We start from the raw sequence: 26,529 nt of genomic DNA, 5'->3' as shown, positions 1-26,529 counted from the left end.
ATGTTCTACACACATGTGCTTATGAGTAAGCGAGGGCCATTGGCCAAAATTTGGCTTGCAGCTCACTGGGAGAAGAAACTCACAAAGGCTCATGTATTTGAATGCAATCTAGAGATAACCATTGAAAGAATTATTTCACCTAAGGTATGTTATTGATTCAAATTATAGTATGTATCTGGCATGACTTATGGAGAGGAAAGGAACTAAAATATGTTCTATCAGAAAATGCATTTCCAAGGAAGTATTACTTCCGAAATGGTTTCTCTCTTTTCATTCCTATAACATTTACTACCTGAGCACAGACATATGTCGATTTCTGTTGGTAGCTAACTGTTTTCATACGTTTATCATAAATAGATTAGACCCTGAAGGAGGAAGGTCATGTTTTGTACATGTCTTGTAATCCTTTCTTACTCCCTTAACAAAATACTGTAGACACAGTAGGTACCAAATAAGTATTTCTTAGAAAAATAGTGAGTGAATGAATATGGAGAGTGGAAACAAAGGATAACTGAGTATAAATGAAAATATGTGTGAAAACACTTCATAAAGTACTATGTTCGTAATAAAACAATATGATATTAGAATTTGTATTAAAATATGATTTTAATATTTTTAGAAGTCAAGTATTTTTCTGCTTGCAAGAAGGATGAATAATAATTGAAAACTTTCCATGTGTCGGGCACTGGGCTAGACTTTATGTTCATTAGATCATTGAATCTTCACATCAACTCTGTGAGATGGGCTTCTTTCAGCCTCAGTGAAGTGTGGTAGTTAAGAGCATGAACTTTCTGAGTTAGTCAAACTTAATTCCTGCTTCATCACTTAGTAGTTGTCTTACTTTGGCCATGCTACTTATCATATCTGAATCTCAGGCATTTTTCTTCTGTAAATGGAGGTTCATGTCAAAATTACATAATATATGAAGAGCTCTTAGGACAATTCCTGGCACAAAATAAGTATATAATAAGTTGTAGCCATTATTAATAAATTGAAGTTCAAGAAGATTGAACTTCAAGCCTCAGCACCTGGGCCAAAACTTGAACCCAAGTCTGCCTGACTGCAGAGTTTATATTCTTCCGTGAAACTAATAATCACATATTTCACTTAAATGGCACATTAGAGTCTCTTCATTGAATAAGAACAAAAGTTAATCATTTTACAAGATAAGTTAGAAGTTAAGTGATTCACTTTTTTTTTTTACTGTTTATTTTTGAGAGAGAAACAGAGTGCAAGTGGAGGAGGGGTGGAGAGGGAGACACAGAATCCGAAGCAGGCTCCAGGCTTTGAGCTGTCAGCACAGAGCCCGACAAGGGGCTCGGATTCACAAACCGTGAGATCATGACCTGAGCCGAAGTGGGATGCTTGACCAACTGAGCCACGCAGGCACCCCAAATGATTCACTCTAAATAAGAATACAGAATGTCTTCTTTTTAAAAAGAGGAAATTCTATGATTTTATAATTTTCAAACAGAGTTTATGAATCTAATGCTTAATGTTCTAATGCTTTAAAAATTCTTGAAAGGTGAAAATTGCACTTCGAACTTCAGGACACCTTCTTTTGGGAGTTGTGCGAATCTATAATAGGAAGGCAAAATATCTTTTGGCAGATTGCAATGAAGCATTGCTTAAAATGAAGATGACATTTCGCCCAGGTATGCTTGGAACATTGATTTGTCTCACTCATCTTGCTTCCCTTTTGCATTTTTATTTTGGGTGGGCTCTTTTAATTGGTGGCACTCTGTAATTCAGGGGTGTGTATGTGAATATAAACTTCCTTTTCACTGATTCTAAGTTTCCGTGGTTAAGGACAAATTATATTCTTTCCCTTGCTGTTTTCCTGTGTTTGCAGGAACCAGTTGTGCTTTCAAACACTTGCAAAGTTCCTGCATATTGACATTAAAAATCTATGTAAAGCTACCACACTTATGTAAGAAATTCTGATATTCACTTTTAATGGATTGCTTAATTTACTGTATCTGTTTTTGCCTGTATGAAATAAATTAGAAATAGTGTAATTGAGGGGCACCTGGGTGGCTCAGTCAGTTAAGCGTCTGACTTCGGCTCAGGTCATGATCTCACGGTCAGTGGGTTTGAGTCCCGCGTCAGACTCTGTGCCGACTGCCAGCTCAGAGCCTGGAGCCTGTTTCAGATTCTGTATCTCCCTTTCTCTCAGCCCCTCCCCTGCTTATGCTGTCTCTCTCTCTTTCTCAGAAATAAATAAAACATTAAAAGAAAAAAAAGAGAAATAATGTAATTGACAAAGCCTGGATATCGTAATTGTCATTGTTTTCAGAATTCTCAAAACTCTAAGTAGCAGACTATTTATGAAACATAAAATTTTTTTTAAGATTTATTTATTTTTGAGAGAGAGACAGAATGCGAGTTGGGGAGGGTCAGAGAGAGAGGGAGACACAGAATCTGAAGCAGGCTCCAGGCTCTGAGCTGTCAGCACAGAGCCCAATACGGACAGGGCTCGAATTCTCTAGCCGTGAGATCACTACCTGAGCCAAATTTGGACGCTTAACCAACTGAGCCACCCAGGCACCCCAAAATATTATAGAAAATCTCTAGGCCTTCCAGAATGCTAGGGATTTACATGTGTCATAAATATCAGGCCTTCAGATTTTAATTTAATTTTAAGACTTTCATCATTTCCACCTTGTATTATAGTTATTGGGGTACAGGCCTTGTCTCTCATACTAGTTTGCAAGTTCCTTGAAGGCAACATCTTTGTTGTAATATTTTCTAAACCTCTTATAGTACTTGTCTCAGTGCCTTGAACATACTATTCCCTCAATATTTGTTGAATCGGGGTTGACAGGTTTTTTTTTCTTTATTTAAAATATTTGTAAGTTCTCAGCATAGATTTTTTATACTCGTATCAAATATGGTTCATATGTTTATTATTTCATTTATATAATCCAAAAATATATATTGATCCCATATTTTGTGCCAAACACTATTTAAGGCTCTGGGATACAAGGACAAATAAGGCAAATAAGGTCCCTTTCAGTTTGGAGAGGATATCAGGTAATAAAAAAGTTTTTTAAAATTATTATAATAATTGTACATTGTGATTGTGCTATGAAGGAATCTAAGCAGCATATTACAACAAAAAATAGAAAACTTTACTTGCACTAGACTAATTAGAAAAAGCTTTTCAGAGAGGATAGAATTTAAGCTCAAACTTGAAGAATGAGAAGTCCCCAGCCTTGTAAAAAGTCCCTGAGGGAATAGCATTCTGGGCAGAGGGAACTGTGAGAGCAAAGGTCTTGGGGGGGGAAAGTGCTCAACTTGTTCAGGGAACAAAAAGGCCAGTATGACTAGAGTCTAGTGAGTGAGGGAAAGAGTCCTTAGATGATGCTGATAGGTTTGTACAGCTGCAGAGGCCCTGATTAGGAATTTGGATTTTATTTAAATACGCTAGGGAAGTCACTGAGTCACTTTAAGCGTGGGAGTGAGCTGATATGATTGCTTTTAAAATATTTTTTAATATTACTCTGGTTGTTCGTAGAGAATGGGCCTGAAGAAGGGCAAGAACTGGGAGTTAATTATCTTACATAGCATTATTGCTCATTGGATGTGGTTTTTTATTCTTTTCAGGACTGGTTGACCTTCCAAAAGAGAATTTTGAAGCTGCTTACAATGCTATCACATTGCCAGAAGAGTTTCATGATTTTGACACCCAAAATGTGAAGTAAATGATTTATTTTCCTTCAATTTGATTTTCCTTTAAAAAACAAAAAGTGTATTGATCAATTTTGAGAGAGAGGGAGAGAGGGCAGGTGAGTGGGGCAGAGGCAGAGAGAGAGAGGAGAGAGAATCCCAAGCAGGGGCTTAGTCCCACTAACTGAGATCATGACCTGAGCTAAAATCAAGAGTTGGAGGCATAACTGACTGAGCCACCCCGGGAACCCCCTCAATTTGACTTTCTTGCTTTCATCTTCAGATTTTATGAATACAAGTGGAATCTAGTTAAGAAGTGAAATATACATACAGTTGAGAAGACTTAAATTCAGTGGGAAATTTTGAAAAATAACAACAAAAATGTATCATTGTATTTGCTGAATGTAATTTGTGATATTAACAGTATGTTCCTCCATGCATTCAGCAAATATTTATTGGGTGCCTTCCATATGCCAGGAGCAGCTCTTGACACTGAAGACATTGAACAACAGCTTCTGTCTGCGTGAATCTTACATATTAGACAGACAATAAACAAAGAAATATGCCAGTAAATGATCAGCAATATGAAAAGAAACAATTGAAAAAAAATGATAGGATTCTCAGGAAAGGCTCTTCTAATAAGGTCAGAACTGAAACCTGAGGAAGGTATAGGAACAAATCATTCAGTAATGTGGGGAAGAATGTTCCATGTAGAGCAAGTGAGAAGGCCCTAAGGCAGAACACATTGGACCTGTTCAGGGAACAGCACGGAGGCCATGAGAGTCTGAGTGGTAGGAGATGAGGCGAGAGAGGTAGCTGGGGGTGCAAAGATGTAGAGTGCTGTAGGCCCCAATAAGAACTTTTATGTTACTCAGATAGGGAACACGGGAGGGTTTTAAATAGGAGAGTGACACATCTGACTTGATTTCAGCATAGTCCCTCAGGCTACTTAGTGTAAGTGGGAAAGGGAGGAAGCAGCGAGCCTATGAGAAAATTATTTCAGTAAGAAGTCCAGATGACCCTCCTACCCAACACCTACTCAGGGCTGCAAGGGAAACCTCACCCCAGCTCTTACCAGGAGCTGCTACAGGCAGAGTCCAGCATGGAATGGGTCTCCCCACCTCATGCCAGGCCGTATCTCCCCCCACTGTTGATTTGGAAGTGAAGGCGCAGGATACACGGGCAGAGAAGGGCATTGAAAACAGTTAGTGCCTTGATTCATGCCTGGGAGGGACAGGAAGGGGACATGGCACCTCTGCCTATCTGTGGGAGCCTGAGAGCCCAACTGGGGACATGTGCCCTCCCCACCAGTAGCCCGCAAATGTGGGGTCAGGATGCTTGCCCTCTGTGTCCTAGAAGGGACTCCCCTATGGTCATTGTCTTGACCTTCCTTAATAAATGGTGCTATCTCTGCCAAAAAAAAAAAAAAAGTCCAGGTGAGAAATGACAGTGTCTGTGGTCACTTCTCAGTCTTCATGTTATCAAGGTGGTAGCAGTGAAATTATGAATATATTTTGAAGACTGAGCCGACAGGATTTGCTGAAGAATTGGATATGGCTTTAAGGGGAAGAGAAAGGAAGGATGACTATAGTCATGGGTAAACTGGGCTTTAGAGATGATTGTTTCACATCCAAGGGGAGCAGGCAAGTCGTCGAATATCTGGGTCTGAAATTCAGGAAGGAGGTCTGGACGGGATATATAAATTTAGGAGTTGTGCGTATATAGTTGGAATTTCAACCCCCCAGAGAGTGAGTGTAATTATTTTAAAAGAGAAAGAGCTGAGAACAGAGTGTTGGGTCATTCCTAATAGCTAATAGTCTGGGAGATGAGGAAGAACTAATCAAGGAGATAGAAAAGGAGCAGCCAGTGAGGTAAGGAAAAACTCAAGAGAAAGTAGTATCCTGGAGGTGCAGAGAAGAACGTGTTCGGTGAGGGAGTGAATATGTGTTTCAGATGCGGTGGTTAGAATAAGAAAGGACTGAGAACTGACCATTGGATTTGGCAGCCCAGAGACCATTTGTATATATACATGTGTAATCAACCAGTGTTTATAAATAACACTATTGAGAAAATAAAAGTCTTTATTTTCATAATAAAACCTGTTTTTTGTTTTAGAGTTTTGGGCTTTTGCCGGTATACTGCAAAACCCTTGTGTTCTGTTGGCATATTTTTCTCAATCTTCCCAAATCTTATGTTTCTCCATAGTGCTATTGATGTTTCAGAACACTTTACTCAGAACCAAAGCAGACCAGAAGAAATCACACTTAGAGAAGATTATGCTAATGATCTACTTTTCCAAGCTGGGAGCTTTGGTGAGAATCTTTGAGAAATTAAAATCACAAGCCATAGTCAATTATATTTGCATTTTTGTATTGAAACCGTGTCAATAGAAATAGCTATCTTTAGAATGGATCTCTTAATGTCTAAATGCCACTCTCAGCAGGTTTGTCTTTACTTTTTTCTAAATAGGTGTTAATGCCAAGACTCAGTCTTAGACTATAAACTTCCCTTCTTAGTCTGCAGTCATTTATTGAATACTTACTATATGTCATGTTCTATCATAGGCATAGGCAGTACAAAGTTTGCAGAAGCACTTTCTGCTCACAAAGAGCTTCAGGCTGGGAGAGAGACATGCAAATAAACATTTGCTGTAGTAATATATGTGTGTGTGTGAGTGTGTAATATATATATATATGTAATATATTATAGTAATATATGTGTATGTATGTATACACATAGTAATATATGTGTATATACATATATCCATAATAATATGTGTATATGTATACATATATGTATTATATATAACCATATATATAGGGTTTTACATGTATGCTATATATAGTGCCTTTAAAATATGAAAATTCCTCCAATATATAATATCAATTGTAAAATGAAATATTTTAGCATGGCTTAGGACTGAGGAGGAAATAACACATGCTAAATACATAGTCATTGATTATGAAACAAACTGTTGAGTATATCTTATAATTAGAGGTATATATTATTTGTTCTTTTTATGGCATTTCCCTCTGTCTTGAACTATGATATTATGTACATCCTGTATTGGTCTGAAAACTCCATGAGGAGAAAATCTGTGTCGGATTCATCTTTAGCTCTCTTACAGTGCCCAAAGCAAGTGAGCATAGAAGGGTGGCCTACTCTGTGTTCCCTGGGGAGGGTGGTCAAGGCAGTAATGCTTGAGCTACATCTCCAACCTCCGCTTCTCATCCTTACTCTTTCTCCATAACTCTTATGATCTATAGCTGTGCTCTTAAATGATCTGTGGTGCGGGACAAGTTTTAGAATTTTGGTTAACTTCCAGTCTGTCGTAGAATGATACTTTTGTAAAATATTAAAAAGCTGATTACCAGAAAATTGAAAGTTTAAAAATCAAAATACATGCTTCAATGTTTTGTTATTAAATTCAACATATAATTCAAATTACTCTGTGAAATTGCTTTAAAATGCTCTAAACATTTACCTCTAATTTGTGTATTTACTCTGTCGTGGACAAGCACCAACCCACAGACTGTATTTTGAGTAGCATGGATCTCTTACTCTCTGTAACCCCAGAGAGTAATACACTGACAAAGGGTTAATCATATTTCCTACTGCCAAGACACCCTTTACACATTTCCCTGTAAACGCTGCTACTGTTCTTTAGGCCTAAAACTTTAGGACCACTTTTAACTGCACTTTCTGTAAGCTTCATACCAGTGCTGATTAACAACAACGACAAATTGGAAATGCTTCTTAGGTCTTCTTTCTATTTCTCTAGCCACCAGCATAGTTCACCAGTACTAAAGACCTCGAGTACTGTAATACCCTCCTACGTATCTCCCAGTCTCTTCCCACATTTTATGTATCTCTGCAAGAGCAATTGTTCTTAAATCGAATTTTTTTTTCATATCACATTCCTCTACTGAAGCACCTTGAGTCCCTATGACTTACTTTAGACACCCCTGCTTATCCTCAAGGCCCTCTACCAATTTATCACCTTTTTTGTTTTATCAACTTTATTTCATTTTATCAACTTATATTCATTTTAATATAAGTGATACTTCATGATTTTGTTTACTAACTAGCACTAACGTGGGTTGTTGAGAAAGGGAGGAGAACACCAACCTCTGTCTGATCTCTAGGGTTTCAGACTCCTGGACCTAGAGATTCAAACGCAAGGAAGGGAAAGAATATACATGTGCTGACAACCAATGTGAAAGCAAGTCGGTTTGAAGCAGAGAGTTCATTTTATCTGCTGGTGTCAGCGCCTTAGGAGTTTGTTCTCATAAGTCTCCATTTTGCAAGATATTTTACCAGTGGAAGTTTTAACTATCACTGTGTCTGCTGGATTCAGATCCTAGCTTTGTCATTTATTAGGGTATGACTGTGTGCAAATTATAAAACCTTTCTATGGACGTGTTCCCTTGTCTGTAAAATTAGGATTATAATAGCATCTTCTATTACATAATATAATACACATAGTAAGTACTCAGTTAATGTTAGCTGATTGGGTTTTTTATCACTGTATCTCTAATCCCTAGCCAATTGCCTAATACCCAGTCATTCAATAAATACTTATTGGATGAATGTTGTAAGCCCATCCTTTAATATTTTACCTACCTTTCCATTCCCAAGAAGGCAGATATGCTCCTTATTTTCCAAACCCCACTGTGGACAAACAATGCAAGAAATTGTGCTTGAAATAATATTAAATAATACTTGATCAAGCAGGACATGACCTATCTAAAGTAGAAGGAGTCATTCTGGGAAATTATTAAATTGAACCACAACTAAAAACTCTATCCTGATGTTTTTTTCCCTATTGTTTTGGAAAAAATGTTAGACTAGAAATCCAGCCTCCACTGATTAACTGATTGACTTTAGTTGAGTAATTCAAATAAGTTTTTGAGCTCTCATTTTTCTTATCTGCAAAATGGGAGGGGCTGTACAAGAAGATACCTAAATTTCCATCTAACTCTAAAACTCTATGTTTCTATGGCTAACTCAGCGTTAATGATCTATATTTATTTAGGAGAGGAATCTGAAATTCTCAGAAGACATAGCTTTTTTGATGACAACATATTGCTGAATTCCAGTGGTCCTTTAGTTGAACCTAGTTCTGGAAGCCTCATTGGAGAAAAATCTCTGTTCTATGACAGTGGAGATGGATTTGGAGATGAAGGAGCTGCAGGAGAGATGATCGGTATGTTTTCTGGTTATATAGAAATTGGGTATTAAAATAAGAAGAAATTGGATATTTATTTCAATCATTCTAAGAATGTATTAATAGGCTTATTATATCAAACTAAATTCTCAGGTATGCCTCTGTGTCATATAAATCAGTGCCTTTAAAATTTATTTATTTATTTATTTTGAGAGAGAGAGAGAGAGAGACTGAGCATGTGCACATGCAAGCAGGTCAGGGGCAGAGAGAAAGGGAGGGATAGAATCCCAAACAGACTCCACACTGCCCGGACAGAGCCTGATCTGGGGCTCTATTCCATGAACAGTGAGGTCATGACCTGAGCTGAAATCAAGAGCCACACATTTAACCAACTGAGCCACCTAAGTACCCCTAAATCAATACACTTTTTTTTAATCAATTCATTTTTTACATACATTTTTAAAGTCTGTGGTGTATTTAAACATTTAAGCTAGGTCTAAGTAAATAGGCATCTATTTAAAAACATTTTCCCTAAAGGTTATAAAATACTACTTGTTTTTATTTTTACAAATTCCTAATTTTTAGAGGGAAAGGAGTGAGTTTAGTATATTTCCTCACAAAATATATTAGATCATATATTGGAATCATTGTTTCCTTAACAGAAATTGTGAAACAGTTATTCTAAGGATCTGTCCAACATTTTATATTATATTTTTATATTTATATTATGATGTTACTATAAAATAATCATAGAAATGGGGTAGACAAAAACTGGGAAATCTGAATACACATACCTCTATTTTAAAGATATTGATGGTAGGGGCGCCTGGGTGGCTCAGTCGGTTAAGCCTCTGACTTCGGCTCAGGTCATGATCTCACGGTTTGTGAGTTCCAGCCCCACGTTGGGCTCTGTGCTGACTGCCAGCTCAGAGCCTGGAGCCTGTTTCAGATTCTGTATCTCCCCCTCTCTCTGACCCTCCCCTGCTCATGCTGTCCCTCTTCTCTCTCAGAAATAAATAAAGCATTAAAAAAATAAATAAATAAAGATATTGATGGTTAATATAGCAAGTCTTTTCTAACTTCTCTAGTTTACTTTAAAGGGCTGGTTGTGGCAAACTTTTTGAAATTTCAAATTATGGAAAAATAGTGGTTCTACCTTAGATATCTACCAAAGCAGTTTGAAAGCTTTCACTTCTTGATCTGAAATTTAAACATGACTTTGTAACAAGATTATCATCTTGGTATTAGTTAAGTAAATATGTCCTGAAATTAAACATCTACTTAATAAGGGAAAGAAAATGAAATATATGAAATTCTATACTATCCTGCATGAAATATGATAATCTACGTAGCCAATCAAATCTACTTAAGTAGGGTTGATTCCTTTTTGTATCTGTTTATAATCCTTATATACAATAATGTCAATTAAACGTTTAGTGAAAAAAATGACAGATTCTATTCTGTATGACAAAAGTATTTCTTGTACTTTTCAAGACAATCTATTGCAAGATGATCAGAATATCCTGTTAGAAGACATGCATTTGAACGGAGAAATTTCCATGCCTCCTGAGCCTCCTGACACTATAGTGGGTATGATGAAATTATCTTTTGTGTAGAAAGTGAACAGATACTGATGTTCAAACTAAACCTTACAACTTCCTCAGTTTAAGTAGTGATGTAATATACTCAAACTCTCTTGAGTCTGACTGTAGACAATAGGGAATAGGAAACTGGGTTTCGAGAAAGATACAACAATGGCATTTAACCAGTATTGGGTTTATTTGATATGACAGCGCATCTAAATACTCTGAGAAAACACTATGCTTTTGAGTCATTAAAATAATATGTTAAGCACTCTCCACAATAGCTAAAACATGGAAAGAGCCTAAGTGTCCATCAACAGATGAATGGATCAAGAAGATGTGGTTTATCTATACCATGGAATACTACACGGCAATGAGAAAGAATGAAATCTGGCCATGTGTAGCAACATGGATGGACCTTGAGGGTGTTATGCTGAGCGAAATAAGTCAGGCAGAGAAGGACAAATATCATATGTTTGCACGTATAGGAGGATTAGGAGGAACTTGATGGAGGAACAAGGGAGAGAAGAAGGGCGGAAATGGTGGGGGAAAGGGAGAGAGGCAAACCATGAGAGACTCTTGAATGCTGACAAAAACTGAGGACTGATGGATGTGGGGGGGAGGAGGGATGGGCATGGAGGAGGGCACTTGTGGGGATGAGCACTGAGTGTTATGTGGAAACTAATTTGACAATAAACTATTTGTAAAAAAATAATAATAATAATAATTACCCAAGAAAAAGATTGTTCCTCTCTTATGCAATACATTTTAGAATAAGAAGATGATTTATTCATTTTGCTTTATGGGTAAGACATAATTTTAAAATAAGAAGAGGGGTAAAGAATACAAGAAGAATTGTAAAATGGTATGACATATAAATATAGATTAAAATCCAAAATAAAATATTCATAATAAAAAAAATAAAATAAAATAAAATAATATGTTACATGTTAGAAACATCACTAATGTTTGACATTACTATGGTTATTAATTATTAATATTAATACCATATTAACATTAGTATAATTGGGCAATCTGTACACAATTTGAGAGAAATTACAAATATGGGCATGTTTTCTACTTGAAATCCAAGTGAAGCTACCTCAGATCATTTGAAGTACTTTTGTATGATTTTTCTTAAGAATTAAAAGTACAAATAGTCCCATTTTGACTCCTCACTGTTTTTGATGTTACATTTCCCTCCTAACACATAGTAGAAATTTAAAATGTGAAAAAGAGAGATGATATAAATTTATTTATGGTCCTTTATGGGTCAACTAATAGTTAAGAGATTTAACAGAATACAAATTTTTTAGCAGACATATAATCAAATATATGTCAGTCATTTATTGTGGTTGCTACCACTGTTTCTACTAAGTTTCTACCACTGTTTCTACATCCAGCCTTAGATGTCACATGTGCAAAAGAAGGTGACAGTGCACGACTCACCTAGGCACTGGGTCCCAGACCATATAATCTCTGTGTCTCTTCAACTCTCTTAAGTACTTGTGATTCGAAACATCAGATTGGGCTCCAGTTAGCAATATAAATCTTCAATTAATTTATCTTTTGCTTTCATTCTCATATAAGTATCTAGATTAAACATAACTCTTATTTTTCTAATAATTCCTCTTATGGTAGAACCAGATAATTCAGAGTATATATGTCTACCTGAAAATGAAAAAATGGATGAAATCACATTATCAAATGAAGAACATGGATTTACCCTTGACCCAATTGATGTTTCAGGTCAGAGTCATTCATGTTTTTGTTTTTTATTTTTGATACACTACTCTCTTATTTACTGTGAGATAATCTATGAAGTATTATAGGAAGTAGCCAACCTAGTAATAACATATGCAATACAATAGGGAAAGAGTAGGGAAAGAGTGTAGAGGAAATTTGGGGCGATTCTTTCATTATAGTCAGTTCTAGTCAAACCATATATCCAGTTCGGGAAAATGGAAAATTTAAAACTGAGTTCAATGCCAGTAGTTATTGAACTATTACTCTCTTTTGGGCACAGGAATGAAGAAGACATAGTACCTGCTTTTTTTTTTTTTTAATGTTTATTTATTTTGAGAGAGAGCACACGGGCACACAAGCCAGGGATGGGCAGAGAGAGAGGGAGAGAGAATCCCAAGAAGACACCATACTGTCAGCAGAGAGCCCAATGGGGAGCTTGAATTCACAAACCATGAGGTCATGACCTGAGCTGAAATCAAAGAGTGGAAGCCTCAACCGACTGAGCCACCCAGGCACCAACAATAGTACCTGCTTTTAAGAAGCTTACAATCTGGTTGGGAAGATAAATAAACATGCAAATGCATATAAAATAAGGCAGAACAAAAGGATCAGAAGAGAGGTCTGTGCTCTCTAACATTTAACCTCAAGCATATTTTTAGGAATAAAAAATAAATATGAATATAACTTGACCTTGTAAGAACATCCTAGTTTTAGGTAGTATAATTGATATGAATTTCAGTTATAAATTCAGGCATGCAAGGAATAAAGCATTCCAGTTTTTTATTTACTACATTCAACTCTGAGCCTCTATCCCACTGGGTTGGCAAAAATTTCAATCTGTACAGCTCCCCTATCTGCCCTAAGCCACGTGATATCAAAATTTGGGGGAGGGGTGTGGCAGGTGGAAAGGAAACTTTGGTCATCAACCAAACAGTTTGTGGTACCTACTGCCCCAGCCTGTGTAGCCTCTGGGGTCATCACACCCCCAGCCCTTCTCAGATCTTGTCATGTTCCCAGAATTTTACTAAGGCACATTAGCAAGCAGGTGACTGTTCCTTCTGGCTTCATCTGATCTCAGATCTTCACCCATTCTGGGAAATCTAACCCTCCCCCTTTGCATATTTACTAAGGAAAAGTTTGACTTCTGCTTTTTACCTGGTAAAATGACCTAAAGGAGTGAAACTCCATGGGCCTAGCTACCTACTTGGAATTTGTGTATGAATTTCAATGGAGGAGGGAAGAATAATATACTGGACAAATACAAATTAATGTTTCAGAATGTCCTGTTAGATAGATATTTTAGGGAACTTCAGAACTGAGCAACTTCCCTCTCATTATGTCCTCTGCTCCACATATTCCTCAGTTATCAACCTGGCAGGTCAACAGAGTCCATCCTAAGCACCCTGAAGGAACACATTACAAAATGCATCAGCTATTGGCTGCTGAGATACTCTAGCTCTGCAAAAACCTAGTGAAGCACAATTTTCAGTAAAGAGAAAGGGATTTTTCTTCCCATGGCAACTCTGTAGGTTGCATTGTGGTAGATATTTCTTAGGTATGCACTGCCTAGAATATCATTTTACACAGCTGTACAACCAGTCCCAGTTGTGTCTATTTCTTATATTTAGACCTTGCTGAGAAAAGGAAAGGGAAAAAGAGGAAATTGCTCATAGATCCAGTCAAGGAGATCAGTAGCAAAATTATGCATAAACAGCTTACTTCCTTTACGGACACACTCATGGTTTTGGAACTAGCTCCTCCGACCCGAAGATTGATGATGTGGAAGAAGAAGGGAGGAGTGGACACACTTCTGTCAAGTGCTGCCCAGGATTTGACTCATGCTGAACTGAGAATGGTAATCATTCCCATCTTTTTACATAGGTGCAGTGTTTGGTTATAAATAAATAAATAAATAAATAAATGCATATTTACATTCATGTATACAACAGAATATGAACTTGTGAAAAATACTCCCTTAACACTTTTGAATTAATTTGCTTGATGTGTGTGCATGAATTATAGTTTTCACTTTTTAGCATATGTGCTTATATTTTTATTGAATTGCTTTGGTTGTACAAAAAAAGTAATAAAAGTGTATATTTTTACAGCTGTTTACAAAATGCTTTCTGTCTTCTGGCTTTAAACTTGGAAGAAAATTGATACAGAAGGAATCAGTAAAGGAAGAAGTGGGAAATGAAAACATAATAGGTGAGACATCCTAACTGTTGGTTTTGAAGGGATTGTTACAGAAACAAAACTGTCATTTTATATTTCAAAATGAAGATGGGATCCAATTCCATATTCCCAAATAGATGCTATCTCTAGAATATTTCAACTTAAAAGAAATTGTTACATTAGCATTGCCTTCTTTGCTTTGCAGATTAATTTTTGTTCAACAAGCTACATTAAAAAGATGAAGCATATATACTATGTGGATTCTTCCTAATCTCACTCCTTCCTACCTCCCTTCTCCCCACAGGCAGTACTCACAAAACTTCAACAGAAAAAAATTATTTTATCTAGTAGGGTAACATTTCACTTTAAGACCACTAACATGAGAAGTCACCTAGTGATAAGAATAGCATTTAAACAACACAATTAACCTGAGACATAGAAATTTCCATCCACCTAGAGACTACAGGGAGTATTAATAATTGCTGATTATTATTATGACTATTGTAAAGGAATGATAAAACCAGTTTAGGTAATGAGTGAATCTCTGCTTCCTGATCACCTGTCCTGAAGGCATTAAAATCTGCTAACGATACACCAGGATGGGCTTGAAGTATCCATGTTGTGTCGTGAGTGCATGTGTGGGAAGGAGTGTGGAGAAGATAGTAGGTGGATGATGGGGAGTGGAGGTGATGAGGGGAAGGGGCAGAGAAATATGTGAGACTTAGGAAACTATAAGAAAGTGTGTGTACCCTTTGCTTAAATTCTTAGACTCCAGGCTTCCTGTCAGAAGTTTTCTTTTGTAACAATCACATCCCAATTTAAGTTTGAAGGATAGTTTGGTGAAATCTTCTTTACTTCCTTAATAATTCAGAGACCTCTGAGATGGAAGAGCCAAATTCCCAGCAAGACTTAAGTCAACCCAAAACTTGGAAGGATGTGATTAACGGACCTATGTGTAACTCTCATGAGGATACCAATAAAAATATTAATTCTGAGGTAAGTTAACCAAAGAGAATCATAAAAATATTATTTTTCTGACACAGATACGGTGAAGGAACTTTGAGACTCTGGTGTGTCTTCTTACATTTATAGTTTATGTTTCGTCTTATGTTATTCTGCAATTTGTTTAGTAAGGGGCAGTGGTATGTAAAGCATGATTTTCATCTGCAGAACAGTATTTTCTAGAAGTTTAAGAGCGTAAATAACAAGATAAGTAGTTTCATACTGAAATATTTTGCATGGTACATCAAATAAATGATTGTATTGAATCCAGTTATATCCTGAGAATCCTCCAAGGCCCCACATTCAGTACATCATGGAATGTTTTTAGGACTCTAGACAATACACCTATGTTTTGTTTCTGATCAGAAATTCACTCTTCCCACCTCTAAGAATATGTTTTAGATCTATAATTACCTTAGCCTTGAATCCAAGAGACTATCTGAAGATCCATGGCCAAACAAAATTTTAAAAAATTTTACTCGAAGACATAATTTTTATTCAAAAAACATAGTTATTTAAAAACGTAGTTGGAAACAACATGTTTTAAAGTATTTTTCCCATTGTCACTTTAGTGATTGCACAAATATAGCCAAACCAGATAAAAATAAACCAGTGCTTTTCTGGTTTGTTCCACCATCACTGCATTTTGATAACCACTCAGGGAATTCAAAATCAGTCCACACTGAAACTGAATGCTCTTGGAAGGAAAGACAATTTCATAATGCATTAAAACAGAAGGTATTTTACTAAATATTTGATAGTATACTGGATGTTGAGTTATCGGGTTGCCAATACTACTATCTTCCTTATTTGGGCTCAGGCATTTCTTAGAGTGCACCTACTGAAAATTATGATCAGGCAAGCTTGTTTAGTTCATGATTTTTTTTAACATATTAACAAAATAGACTTTCCCTCGTGCTTGAAGTAAAGGAAAGAGATTGATGTATGAGTTCTCTTGAGCCATTTAACTCCTCTACCTTAACTTAGGCTTTAACCATCAATTCCATTCTGCTTCCAAAAATGGTGAAGATATGAAATACAATCAGGAATGGGAGCACGTTGACAGGATAGAAAAATATTGATTCTGATTAATCATTTTCAATCTTTATTAAATGTTTTTTATGTAAAGAACTACAAAATTGAGAGTCTTTAAAATGTAGAATATTCATAGAGATTAAAAGGGAAAAGACATAAGTCTCCACTGACATGTATATTAAAGAATAAAATGCAACTCTTTATATTCCCTAAACATTCTAAAAGCTAAAATGAAAAATGAAAGAAGCTTTGTTGTAGGAAGCTCCTAGCCTGAAGACTGGTTAAAGACGAAAACGGGGTCTAACAGTTTCTATAGCAATTAAAAAAGGAGATGATAAGGAATATAGAATTCCTGGCTTCCTCTTTTTCCTTCTTCTTTGTGCCTTTGCTTCTCTTTCAGAGGACACAGGTTTTCTTCCCTGTTGCCAGTGACAGCTCCAGCAGCGGTGGCAAGAATCTTGTCATGGCCCTCGGTAGAGATATTAATATCCCTTCCCCCATTGCACCTCTCTGCTCACAGTTCTTCTTCCCCTGCCCCCTGGCACCGGCCTGAGGATAGAGGTAGAGGCTGGGACTGGACAGAATGCTCCAAAGGAAAGTGGTCTCAGCCACACAGCCAAAGATGTGTGTGATGCCGGGTCTGCAGTGGTGAAGAGAACAGGACTAGAAAAGAGGGTGGGGAAGTGCCAGTTCTTCATCTGTGGGAGGCTTATGGAGAACGGGGGCTGCCTACCTGCGATATTTCAGAGATAATATTTTGCAAATGCAGGTACTATTTTAAGTTAGTTTTAGAGGAGCGCCTGGGTGGTGCGGTTGGTTAAGCGCCTGACTCTTGATCTCCTCTCAGGTCTGATCTCACGTTTCCTAAGTTTGAGCCCCTCATTCGGCTGTGCGCTGATGGCACAGAGCCTGCTTGGGACTCTGGCTCTCCTTCTCGCTGCCCCTCTGCTGCTTGTGCTCTCTCTCTCTAAAAGTAAATAAATAAAATTTAAAATAAATTAGTTTTAGAAAGGAGCATTATGTGATTAAAGCATTTAACAAAATAAAATTGTTCCTATGATAACTACTACTACTGTGATGACCTACCTGTCTTTCCCTAATTTGCTTTAGGAGGATATTGTTGAAATGGTATCTTCAGCTGCTGAGGAATCCTCTTTAATGAATGGCATCTTAGCACAAGACATTGAAAATAGTCCAGTTGAATTGGTAAATATATGCAGAGTCTCAAGAATGTTCTTAAAAACTTTGTTCCTAAGTAGTTAACACCTTATTTACCTGAAAATTGGTTTTAGAGCTGTCATGTTACTTTCTCGAATTACTGTTTAAATTAGTGATCTCAACAAAGAGGTGTGTCAATAGTTTGATAAAACATACTCAGAATTGCTTTGAACCTTTTTTCTTTAATTTATTTTGAAACTTCAAATAATTTTAAAGAAAATTGTGAGATTTTTATATTATCAAAGGTAGTCAAAGGTAAAAATATTGAGAATCACTGCTTTAAGTTATTCTTGTAACAGCTTTAAAGAAACAGAGCTATATTAGAGGTACGTCCTGGGGCATTTGAAATTTTACTTCATTTACAAATAAAAAAAAAAAAAACATTTTTATCCACAACATTATATGGCTCAAGGCCTATATCTGTCAGAGATTTCTAGAGATCAGAAAGAGAAAATGGTCTGCTGAAAGGGCCACAATTCAACAGCAAAGCCAGAAGTAACGTGGACTCACCTGACTGTCCTATTTCTCTAGTCCTTGTATCACCGTGCTGAAGGCATTTTTAAGACTGTAATGAATTTTAATCAAAGGTTCTTATTAAATAATATCAGAATAGCTATTCATGCCATATACAAGCTGTCCTTAAATAAACTATCTTAATAATGAGTTCCAAGACTATTGGATTGTTTTTTCATACGTGGAAAACACTGAATTCTTCGGATAATCTAGGACAGGATAGATACCTGAATTTTCTACCTGAAACATCCAAACAGCTAAGGTAGAAGAGAGTTGGTTAATTTCGCCTTTCTCTTTGCTTCTACAGACACAGGTTATTTTCATACATGGTCAAGCAAACCACAACACAGCACAAGTTCAGCTGTTTTAATAATCCGCCCGGCTTTCCACACAATGGATTCAGCTGTAGGGTGTCCAGATAGATCAAGTAGACAGGCTTCAGCAAAGCGCATAGACTATTTTTTCCGAGCCTTTTCCCCCTGAGTTTCGTTGTGCAGTATAGGCGAAGCTGCCGTCTCCTGCGTCTTTAACAAAGAGCTGGGCCACTGCTTTTTCTATTTGAAAAACAGCATTTGTGTATTTAACAATATAATAAACATTACTAATTGGGTGAACTCACTGATCCCAGGGCAGACCAGAAAGAAATAAAAGTAAATTGTACCTGGAGGAATTTGGAAAACTCTTCAGAATAAAGTGGCCATATTTTCAGATCACTCCCTTTGCAGTGTAAGAAGGGATGCTATATAGTCAGGACCAGGAAGCCAGTACAGCTAGTAGGAGTGAGGACTCGGTGGTCCCCTTAGCTCCAAATGATTTAAAATACTATCCAGGATATTCTGGAACTTTCTGAAATCATCTCGGAGTCTGAAATTGAAAACACTGTAGGACGTATCTGGGATTCAAAGGTGCGCACGGAGGCTTGACAAACAGTGCACCTCTGATAAGGATGACACAGAAGGTATCGGGTCACATGGCCGGAGCTAGCCTGGGAAAAATTACAAAGTAGGTCAGATCTGTGCCACCTTCCTCCCTACAGCCCCCCACCCCTGCGCTCTGTAGGCCTGCTCTTTTGTCAGATTCATCAGCACCTTTCCTATGCCCGATTTTGTTCTCAGCTTATCAAGTGTTAGTAGATAAGAGCTTAGAGTGAGTTCCTGTGAGGGATTTCAACTTGACAATTTTTAAATATTGAGGTGTTTCTGAAGGTGGCTAAGCTTTAAAGACCAAAAAGAATGAATCTATTCGGATAATATGAGAGGAAGTGGGTTGATCTTTTTTGGACAGGTTACCTTCGAAATCCAAAAGGTTCTCACCCAACTGTACACAAATTGCCAAGCATCACTTATTAATTAGAGCCTCTGTATCACCAGGTAAGTTCAGATAAAGGCCTTGACAAGGCACTTTTTCTACAGCTTTATGTTTACCCTGTCAACTCAGTTCAAATTGGCCAGAGCTGGGATAGTCCTAACCAAAAGTCACTTCTGACTTTACGTTTGAAAGTAAGGCCACAGTGCCCTGGGACGCACTACCAATAAAGACTGCGGAATCTCCCCTTCTGGAGCCCCTCATCACCTAGGGAGTAGAGGTTCATATGGTTGTATGTTTCATATTCTATTGTCAGACCATAAGCTCCTTATTTATAGCAGGACCCGGTATTATAGTTGGGTTTCCTGTAGCAGCTAACACTGTGCTTAGCAAATAGTAAGCATTTGGTAAAATGTGTTTCATTGAGGTATTTTATTATTCACTCAAACAGGAGTCCTTGGAGAGTCAACAAAATACTGAGGCAGAGAGATGGAAGGGAAGAATTCTTCAGATGTTAAATAGATTGCGGGTAAGATGCTAGGGTTTGTCAATCCTATTTTTGTTGTTAAAAATAAATAAAACATTGCCTTGGATCTTCTAGACATTACTAAAAACGAAATCGTTTTTGAGGTGACTGGGTGGCTCAGTCAGTTAAGTGTCCGAGTCTTGGTTTTGGTTCAGGTCATGATCTCACAGTTGGTAAATTCGAGCCCCCACCGTCAACATGCAGCCACACTGCCAGGGCAGAGCTGCTTGGGATTCTCTCTCTTTCGCTCTCTCTCTCGCTCTCTGCCCTTCCCTGACTTGCACGTGCTCTCACCCTCTCTCTCAAAATAAATAAACTTTAAAAAAAATCATTTTCCTTATTTTTTTGTTGAGACCAAATTCCATTAGGAGGAAATTATTCTGAGCAGTATACCCAGGGCTAACCACGGGAATTTGCTTTCACTGCCTGCATATTCTAATCAACTTCTTACTTATCCTCATACTTCTAGACATATAGTGTCTCATTCTTGGGCTTAGTAGGTTATCAACTAATTCTCTATATGGAACTCAATTTATAATAGCGTAAGAGCGGGGCACCTGGGTGAGTCAGTAGGTTGAGTGTCTGACTCTTGATTTGGGTTTGGATTATAATCCCAGGGCTGTGACCGAATGGTCTGGGATCGAGCTCTGTGTTGGGCTCCACAAGGAGCATGGAGCTTGCTTAAAGATTCATTCTCTCTCTCTCTCTCTCTCCCGCTCTGTTCCTCTCCCCGACTCATGCACTCTCTTTCTCTTTCTCTCTCTTTCTTAAAGAAAATAATAGAGTAAGAATAAAACAGATAATTTTAAATTTTAATTACATTTTTACCAAAACAATACATGTATATAATTTTAAAAGTTCAATAGTTCTATGCTATAAGAATGAAAAGAAAACACAGAAGTTTTTTTGTCCTAACCCCTCCTTATCTCTAAGTCCGGCTCGCCAGAGGCAGCTATGTTAAGCTGTTTCTTTTAGCATTTATATCTCTATTTCCAATTACATGTTCTTACTGTTCTTTCTTGATATTTCAGCTTTAAATTTTACCTGCTGACTTCTTTCAACATAAAATGAATATTTAGCTGAGTTGTATCTCCCCCACCTCAGTCTGTTTTTAACACAATATTCAGTGTTTACAGTGTTATAATTGTAACAGTTATGATGCAGGTTTGATTTTGATTTTTTTAAATGTTTTATTTATTTCTGAGAGAGAGAGAGAGAGAGAGACAGCATGAGCAGGGGAGGGTCAGAGAGAAAGGGAGACACAGAATCCGAAACAGGCTCCAGGCTCTGAGCCAGCCATCAGCACAGACCCCGAGGAGGGGCTCGAACCCACAAACTGTGAGATCATGACCTGAGCCGAAGTCGGATGCTTAACCAACTGAGCCACCCAGGCGCCCCATGCAGGTTTGATTTTGACAGAAAGCCAAAATACCAATGGTTTAAAAAGATAAAGTAAACCTGGTATGGGTGCTATGCTCACAGAATGTCAGAGACCTAGGTTACCTTTATCTCATTTTCTTTATTCTCAGGATCAAAAATGGGTAGTACCCCCCATGTCTGCTTTCGGTTCAGCAACAAAATTTCCTTTAAGTGTACAACCAGAGATTCTCTGTATCACTTTCCAATTTCATTGCCCAGCACTTGGTCACCTTGCCACATCTAGCTGGAAAATGTAGTCTTTGTCTGGCAGCCCTGGGCCCAGCTAGTAATTCTATTCCTTTGGAAGAAGACAAAAATGGATATTAAGGGACAATCAGCAGTCACTGTTAATATGTAGGGGCACCTGGGTGGCTCAGTCAGTTAAGAGTCTGACTTCAGCTCGGGTCATGATCTCGCGGTTTATGGGTTCAGGCCCGGCGTCAAGTTCTGTGCTGACAGCTCAGAGCCTGGAGCCTGCTCCGGCTTCTGTGTCTCCCAATCTCCCTGCCCCTTTCTGCTCATGCTCTGTCTCTCAAAAATGAATAAACGTAAAAAAATTTTTTTTAAATAAAAAGCCCCCAAAGACTATGTAAAAATTAGTGTCATTGCATTTCTTTTCTTACCTGTTTAAAGTGTTGTGGGTTTTTTTTTTTTGTTTTTTGGTTTTTTTTAATCATTGCTTCATTTTCCCCATTGGCTTAGTGTCTATATACTCACCCTTAATCCTATTTAAAAATTCTCTGACAATATAATGAAACCCCTTTTAGTATGGTTAAATGTATCAAATGATTCATCAGTTCCATTTTTTTTTTCTTGAAGATACTCCTTCCAGAGCTCATCATCCTCTTGTTCTAATTAGACTAGTTGCCTTCTAGGTTTTTCCATAGTTTTTGTCTTGGGAACCGTCCTATATCGTAACATGGGAGTTCCTTTGTCTCTTTCCTATATTAGTTTCTCTAGTTCTTGATGCGTTGGTCTGTCTTCCTTTACTTTGAACTTTTTGGTGGTTGACATCCTCTCATAATTTTCTGAGATAAAGAGTGCATAGGAGATAGACACCCTATATATAAGTCTGAAAATTCCTTTATTTTACCTTTAACTTGATTGGATGTTCTGAACCTAGTTTGAAAATAGCATCTTTCAGATGTTGAAGGCTTTGTAACACGTCTAGGCTTCTTGCGTTGTTACTGAAAAATTAGATGCTGTTTGGTTGGCTGTCCTTTGTAGGCGACCTTTATTTTCTCTCTGGAAACTTCAAGATCTTTTTTTTTTTTTTACTCCTAGTGGTCTGAAATGAAATTTCATGGTGATGTGTTTTGAAATCGGTCTTTTTTCATTTATTGTGCTGACCATGTAGTGGTTTCTTTATTCTGAAAGTTCAGGTCCTTGAATTCTAGGAAATTGTATTTCTTAAATTTCCTCCTTGATGTTACTCTGTTCTTTCTGAATTGTCTATGGATCAGATGTTGGATCCCCTGAATCGCACCTTTTACATTAAAAAAAATCTTTTATTCCTTATATTAATTCCCTTCAACTTTATCTTCTAGTTTTTATTGAATTTTATTTCTGCTTTCATATTTTTTGTTTTCCAAGAGTTTTTCTTAGTTATTAATTATCGTTTTGTTTTGTAGCATCCTCATCTTTTCATTTATGTATTTACTTTTTTAACAGCTTTATTGAAGTATTATTAAAATACAATAAATCATACCTATTTAAAATACAGTAGAACAGGGGCGCCTGGGTGCTCAGTCGGTTGGGTGCCTGACTTCGATTCAGGTCATGATCTCACGGTTCATGGGTTTGAGCCCTGCATCAGGCTCTGCGCTGACAGCTAGCTCAGAGCCTGGAGCCTGTTTCGGATTCTGTGTCTTCTTCTCTCTCTGACCCTCCCCTGATCATGCTGTCTGTCTGTCTGTCTGTCTGTCTCTCTCTCTCTCTCTCAGAAATAAATTAAAAAGAAAATGTTTTAAAAAATAAATAAATAAAATACAGTAGAACAGTTTGACATCTGTATACACCTATGAAAACATCACCACAATCAAGATAGTGAACATATATGTCTATAGCCCCAAAAAGTTTCCTTGTGCCCCTTGATAATTCTTTGTCCCATCTCTCCCACTGGTCTCTCCACCCAACCCCACCACCCCCCAGCAACCCACTAATCTGCTTTCTTTCAGTAATCATCCTCATCATGTTATATAGACAGAGTCTTCTCTTTCATAGGTTATAGTCTTCCTCTGCTCCCTGCATTGTCTCTGTTTGCTTAGTGATTCTCTTGAATGCATTCTTTTTTTTGCTCTTGAATGTTAGAAATTACACTCAGATTTCTGGTAGGTCTTTGGTTATCTGTTTGTATTTAAGAGTGAGACAGCCAAAATCGATTGGAAGTTATTTTTCTTTAAATGTTTTTATTTATTTCTGAGAGAGAAAGAGAGAGACAGCGTGAGCAGGGAAGGGTCAGAGAGAAAGGGAGACCCAGAGTCTGAAGCAGGCTCCAGGCTCTGAGCTAGCTGTCAGCACAGAGCCCGATGTGGGGCTCGAACCCACAAACTGTGAGATCATGACCTGAGCCAAAGTCGGACGCTTAACCGACTGAGCCACCCAGGTGCTCCCAGATCGGAAGTTATATAAACAAGGGTGGTCTTGTAGACATACGGCCTCTATGGTGAGATGATTGGGCAGCACCCCCTGCATACACACACACAAACACACATGCATGTGCCATCGTCCGTTAAGCACCACCTCCACGGTCATATTTCCCAGCTAAATCTTCAGATCTACGGCCTAGAAGATAAAAGGATGGTGCTGGTGGTTCAGGAACGAAGAGTAGGTAAGGGAGAGGCCGTCTGTCTGTGTAGCATTTCACTTAATCCCCCAGTTTGTGGTAAGCCACAGTGCCTGGTGTCCCAGCTCTAGAGCCTTAGTGGTTAGGATCTCTAGAAAGACACCTTCCTGCCTCCTGACAGGGTATTGGAGCAGTGGTTCGGGGAAGTGGTGGAGTGCACCTCTAACTGCGCCCACGTAGACTTTTGAGAAATTCTTATCTCCGTCCTAAACAGTTGTTGCCTCCAATTCCTAAGCTTCTCCAAGGTTCTGTAGCTCACACTGGCTTGCTTTTTGCTGGCTTTGCTCCCTGTTGTCACCTACGTTTTAGCTTCCTCTACTCTGCAAAGTCAGTCTTTCAGTTTATTTGTCTTTATCTCCTTCCTTTGTCACCTTTTACTCTTTTACATTCATTTTAGAGGGGTTTCTGGAGGGAACAGAATAAATAAGCGCCAGTGGGTTCAGTCTGGCATACTTGTTTCCTTGGAGTGTTTTTCAGAAGGATTCTTGAAATCGAGAAGGGTGTCCCTGCTCTCTCCCATGGGAAAAACCCACATCTTCTCTCCTCAAGAAGGGACAAGTGAAGGTTTGGCATGCAATTTCTGAAAGGTTGCTGATACCCATACACTCCTTTTGTTGAGATAAAATATGATTAACTGTTTAACTTATTAATTTGCTGAATGTTATGAATTAGCCAAAAAAAAAAAAAAAAGACCACCTGTATATGCTATTTCTAAAAATACTTCACACTGTCCAAGGAGTAAGATACCCAAGGGATCACAGTATTTCTAACTAAAAAACCTATACTGTACTTCTATTCTAGAAATCTGACTCCAAGTACTAGTCTTCATAAAAGGAGTTATCTTTATCCATAACTAAATTCCTTATTGTATCTCAACTTTTTCTAGTAGGTTCGTAGGTGCCCTATGGTGAGTCCAATACCTTTTTGACCTATGTCAAAAAAACCGGGAGGTGTTTATAAAGTCATATTCCTCCACCACTAAGATATATAAATATAATTTTACATTTATCACTATAGTTGTTTATAATCACTCCCACTCCCCAGTACCTTTAAGAAAAAGGAGTCTGATAAGGCTGATAATTCTCGTATCTAAAGCCCCCCAAAGTCCTGCCTACAAGTTTAAACCAACTGCACTTCTACACAAGCCATTTATTTATGTTAACATCAAATTTCTAAAAGAGCTAACATTTTATAACACGTTAGAAATTGGAATAACACTTCAAAAGTTCTTTTTGCGGGCATTTTCTCAATGAACCAAGCTTGTATTCAATGACCTATGATGGTTTTTTTAAATTTACTAATGACTCATTTGCATTTCCTCCTTTAAGGATTTCACACTCACTTCTCAAGAATACCAATATTTTATTCATCATGCACCCGCAGCCTGCTGGACTTACAGTGATGTTGTTTCTCTTTCCTTTCTTCTTTTCTAATTATTTTTCCAGGAATCCAACAAGAAGGGAATGCAGTACTTTAGTCTGATGAAGCTCTGCAGACACAGTGACCGGAAACAAGCCGCTGCCAAATTCTACAGCTTTCTCGTCCTAAAGAAACAGCAGGCTATTGAGCTGAGCCAGAGTGCTCCCTACGCAGACATTGTAGCTACAGTGGGACCAATGTTCCATAAAATGTGAAGGATGCAGATTTATGTCATTATTGGAAGTTCTGTGTCGATGGCTCAATTTAACGCAGAAGCTGTCTAGAAGCAGTTGGAGGTCTGATCCATTTCATATATAAGCCGACCGCCTATTTCATGGTTGTCAAGTCAAAAGAATCACAGCCAGAATTGGAAACCTGTATGCTTACAGAAATACTTAATTGTAGCTAAGTAGCATTTTTAACTTAGCTAACTTGAATGTATAGTAGTCACCATTTCCCTGACCTGAATATTGCATTTAGAATACATTTTTTTAAATACTGTGTTCCTTCAAAAAACATGTAAGGATATTTTTAAAAGTATTTTATGTGGGGTTATTTACTTAAATTGTATGGGAGTAATTAATAATTACTATCTCATTTCCCCACAGGCAATAATTTATTTGATTCTGATGCAAATCATCCTTGATTTGACCTAATGCCATGCTTTTTAATCTAACATCCTAATTTAAAAGTTCTAAAATTCATCTTTGTTTTAAATTATCTGAGTGGCTTTTAGTCTATTTATGGGTTATTTAACATTTTATTTACTATTTAATGATTACTATAACTACCAGTCGTGTTTCAGCAAATCTAAATCTCTTATGTTAAAAAAAATTAGGAGACACTCATTCCGCATGTTTTCTGAAGCTACAATTGAAGTAAAGGTCATAAAAATAAATGTTCTTTT

At 37.5% G+C, this 26,529-nt stretch overlaps 1 protein-coding gene across 3 annotated transcripts; it reads left to right on the top strand.

Annotated features, from left to right (window-relative positions):
- Positions 1–26,079, top strand: RAD21L1 (RAD21 cohesin complex component like 1). Of its 3 annotated transcripts, none has more exons than XM_039237800.1 (13): positions 1–144; positions 1,526–1,655; positions 3,607–3,700; positions 5,875–5,981; positions 8,705–8,875; positions 10,331–10,426; positions 12,061–12,168; positions 13,794–14,020; positions 14,274–14,373; positions 15,212–15,336; positions 17,491–17,583; positions 19,865–19,942; positions 25,649–26,079. In XM_039237800.1, exons 1-13 carry the CDS (start codon positions 1–3, stop codon positions 25,835–25,837), a joined length of 1,662 nt encoding a protein of 553 aa, XP_039093731.1. In that variant the 3' UTR covers positions 25,838–26,079. The 3 variants fall into 3 exon arrangements, with proteins under 3 accessions (XP_039093731.1, XP_039093730.1, XP_039093732.1); XM_039237799.1 differs by having other exon boundaries at positions 17,488–17,583; XM_039237801.1 differs by lacking the exons at positions 1–144; positions 12,061–12,168 and having other exon boundaries at positions 1,599–1,655; positions 17,488–17,583.
- The last annotated feature ends 450 nt before the right edge of the window (positions 26,080–26,529 follow it).

The sequence above is a fragment of the Hyaena hyaena genome, unplaced genomic scaffold (assembly GCF_003009895.1).
Source record: "Hyaena hyaena isolate Hyena2069 unplaced genomic scaffold, ASM300989v1 scaffold_131, whole genome shotgun sequence".
NCBI lineage: Eukaryota > Metazoa > Chordata > Mammalia > Carnivora > Hyaenidae > Hyaena > Hyaena hyaena.
The sequence above is the reverse complement of the archived record's forward strand: the minus strand, read 5'-3'. Positions and strand labels throughout refer to the sequence as shown.

What these genes read in the sequence shown, in the direction of transcription:
- RAD21L1 (XM_039237799.1), top strand. Translation starts at nt 1, where the DNA reads ATGTTCTACACACATGTGCTTATGAGTAAGCGAGGGCCATTGGCCAAA. An exon ending in GAAGATGACATTTCGCCCAG is followed by an intron (nt 1,656 to 3,606) that starts GTATGCTTGGAA and finishes TATTCTTTTCAG; the next exon opens with GACTGGTTGACCTTCCAAAA. An exon ending in TTTGACACCCAAAATGTGAA is followed by an intron (nt 3,701 to 5,874) that starts GTAAATGATTTA and finishes GTTTCTCCATAG; the next exon opens with TGCTATTGATGTTTCAGAAC.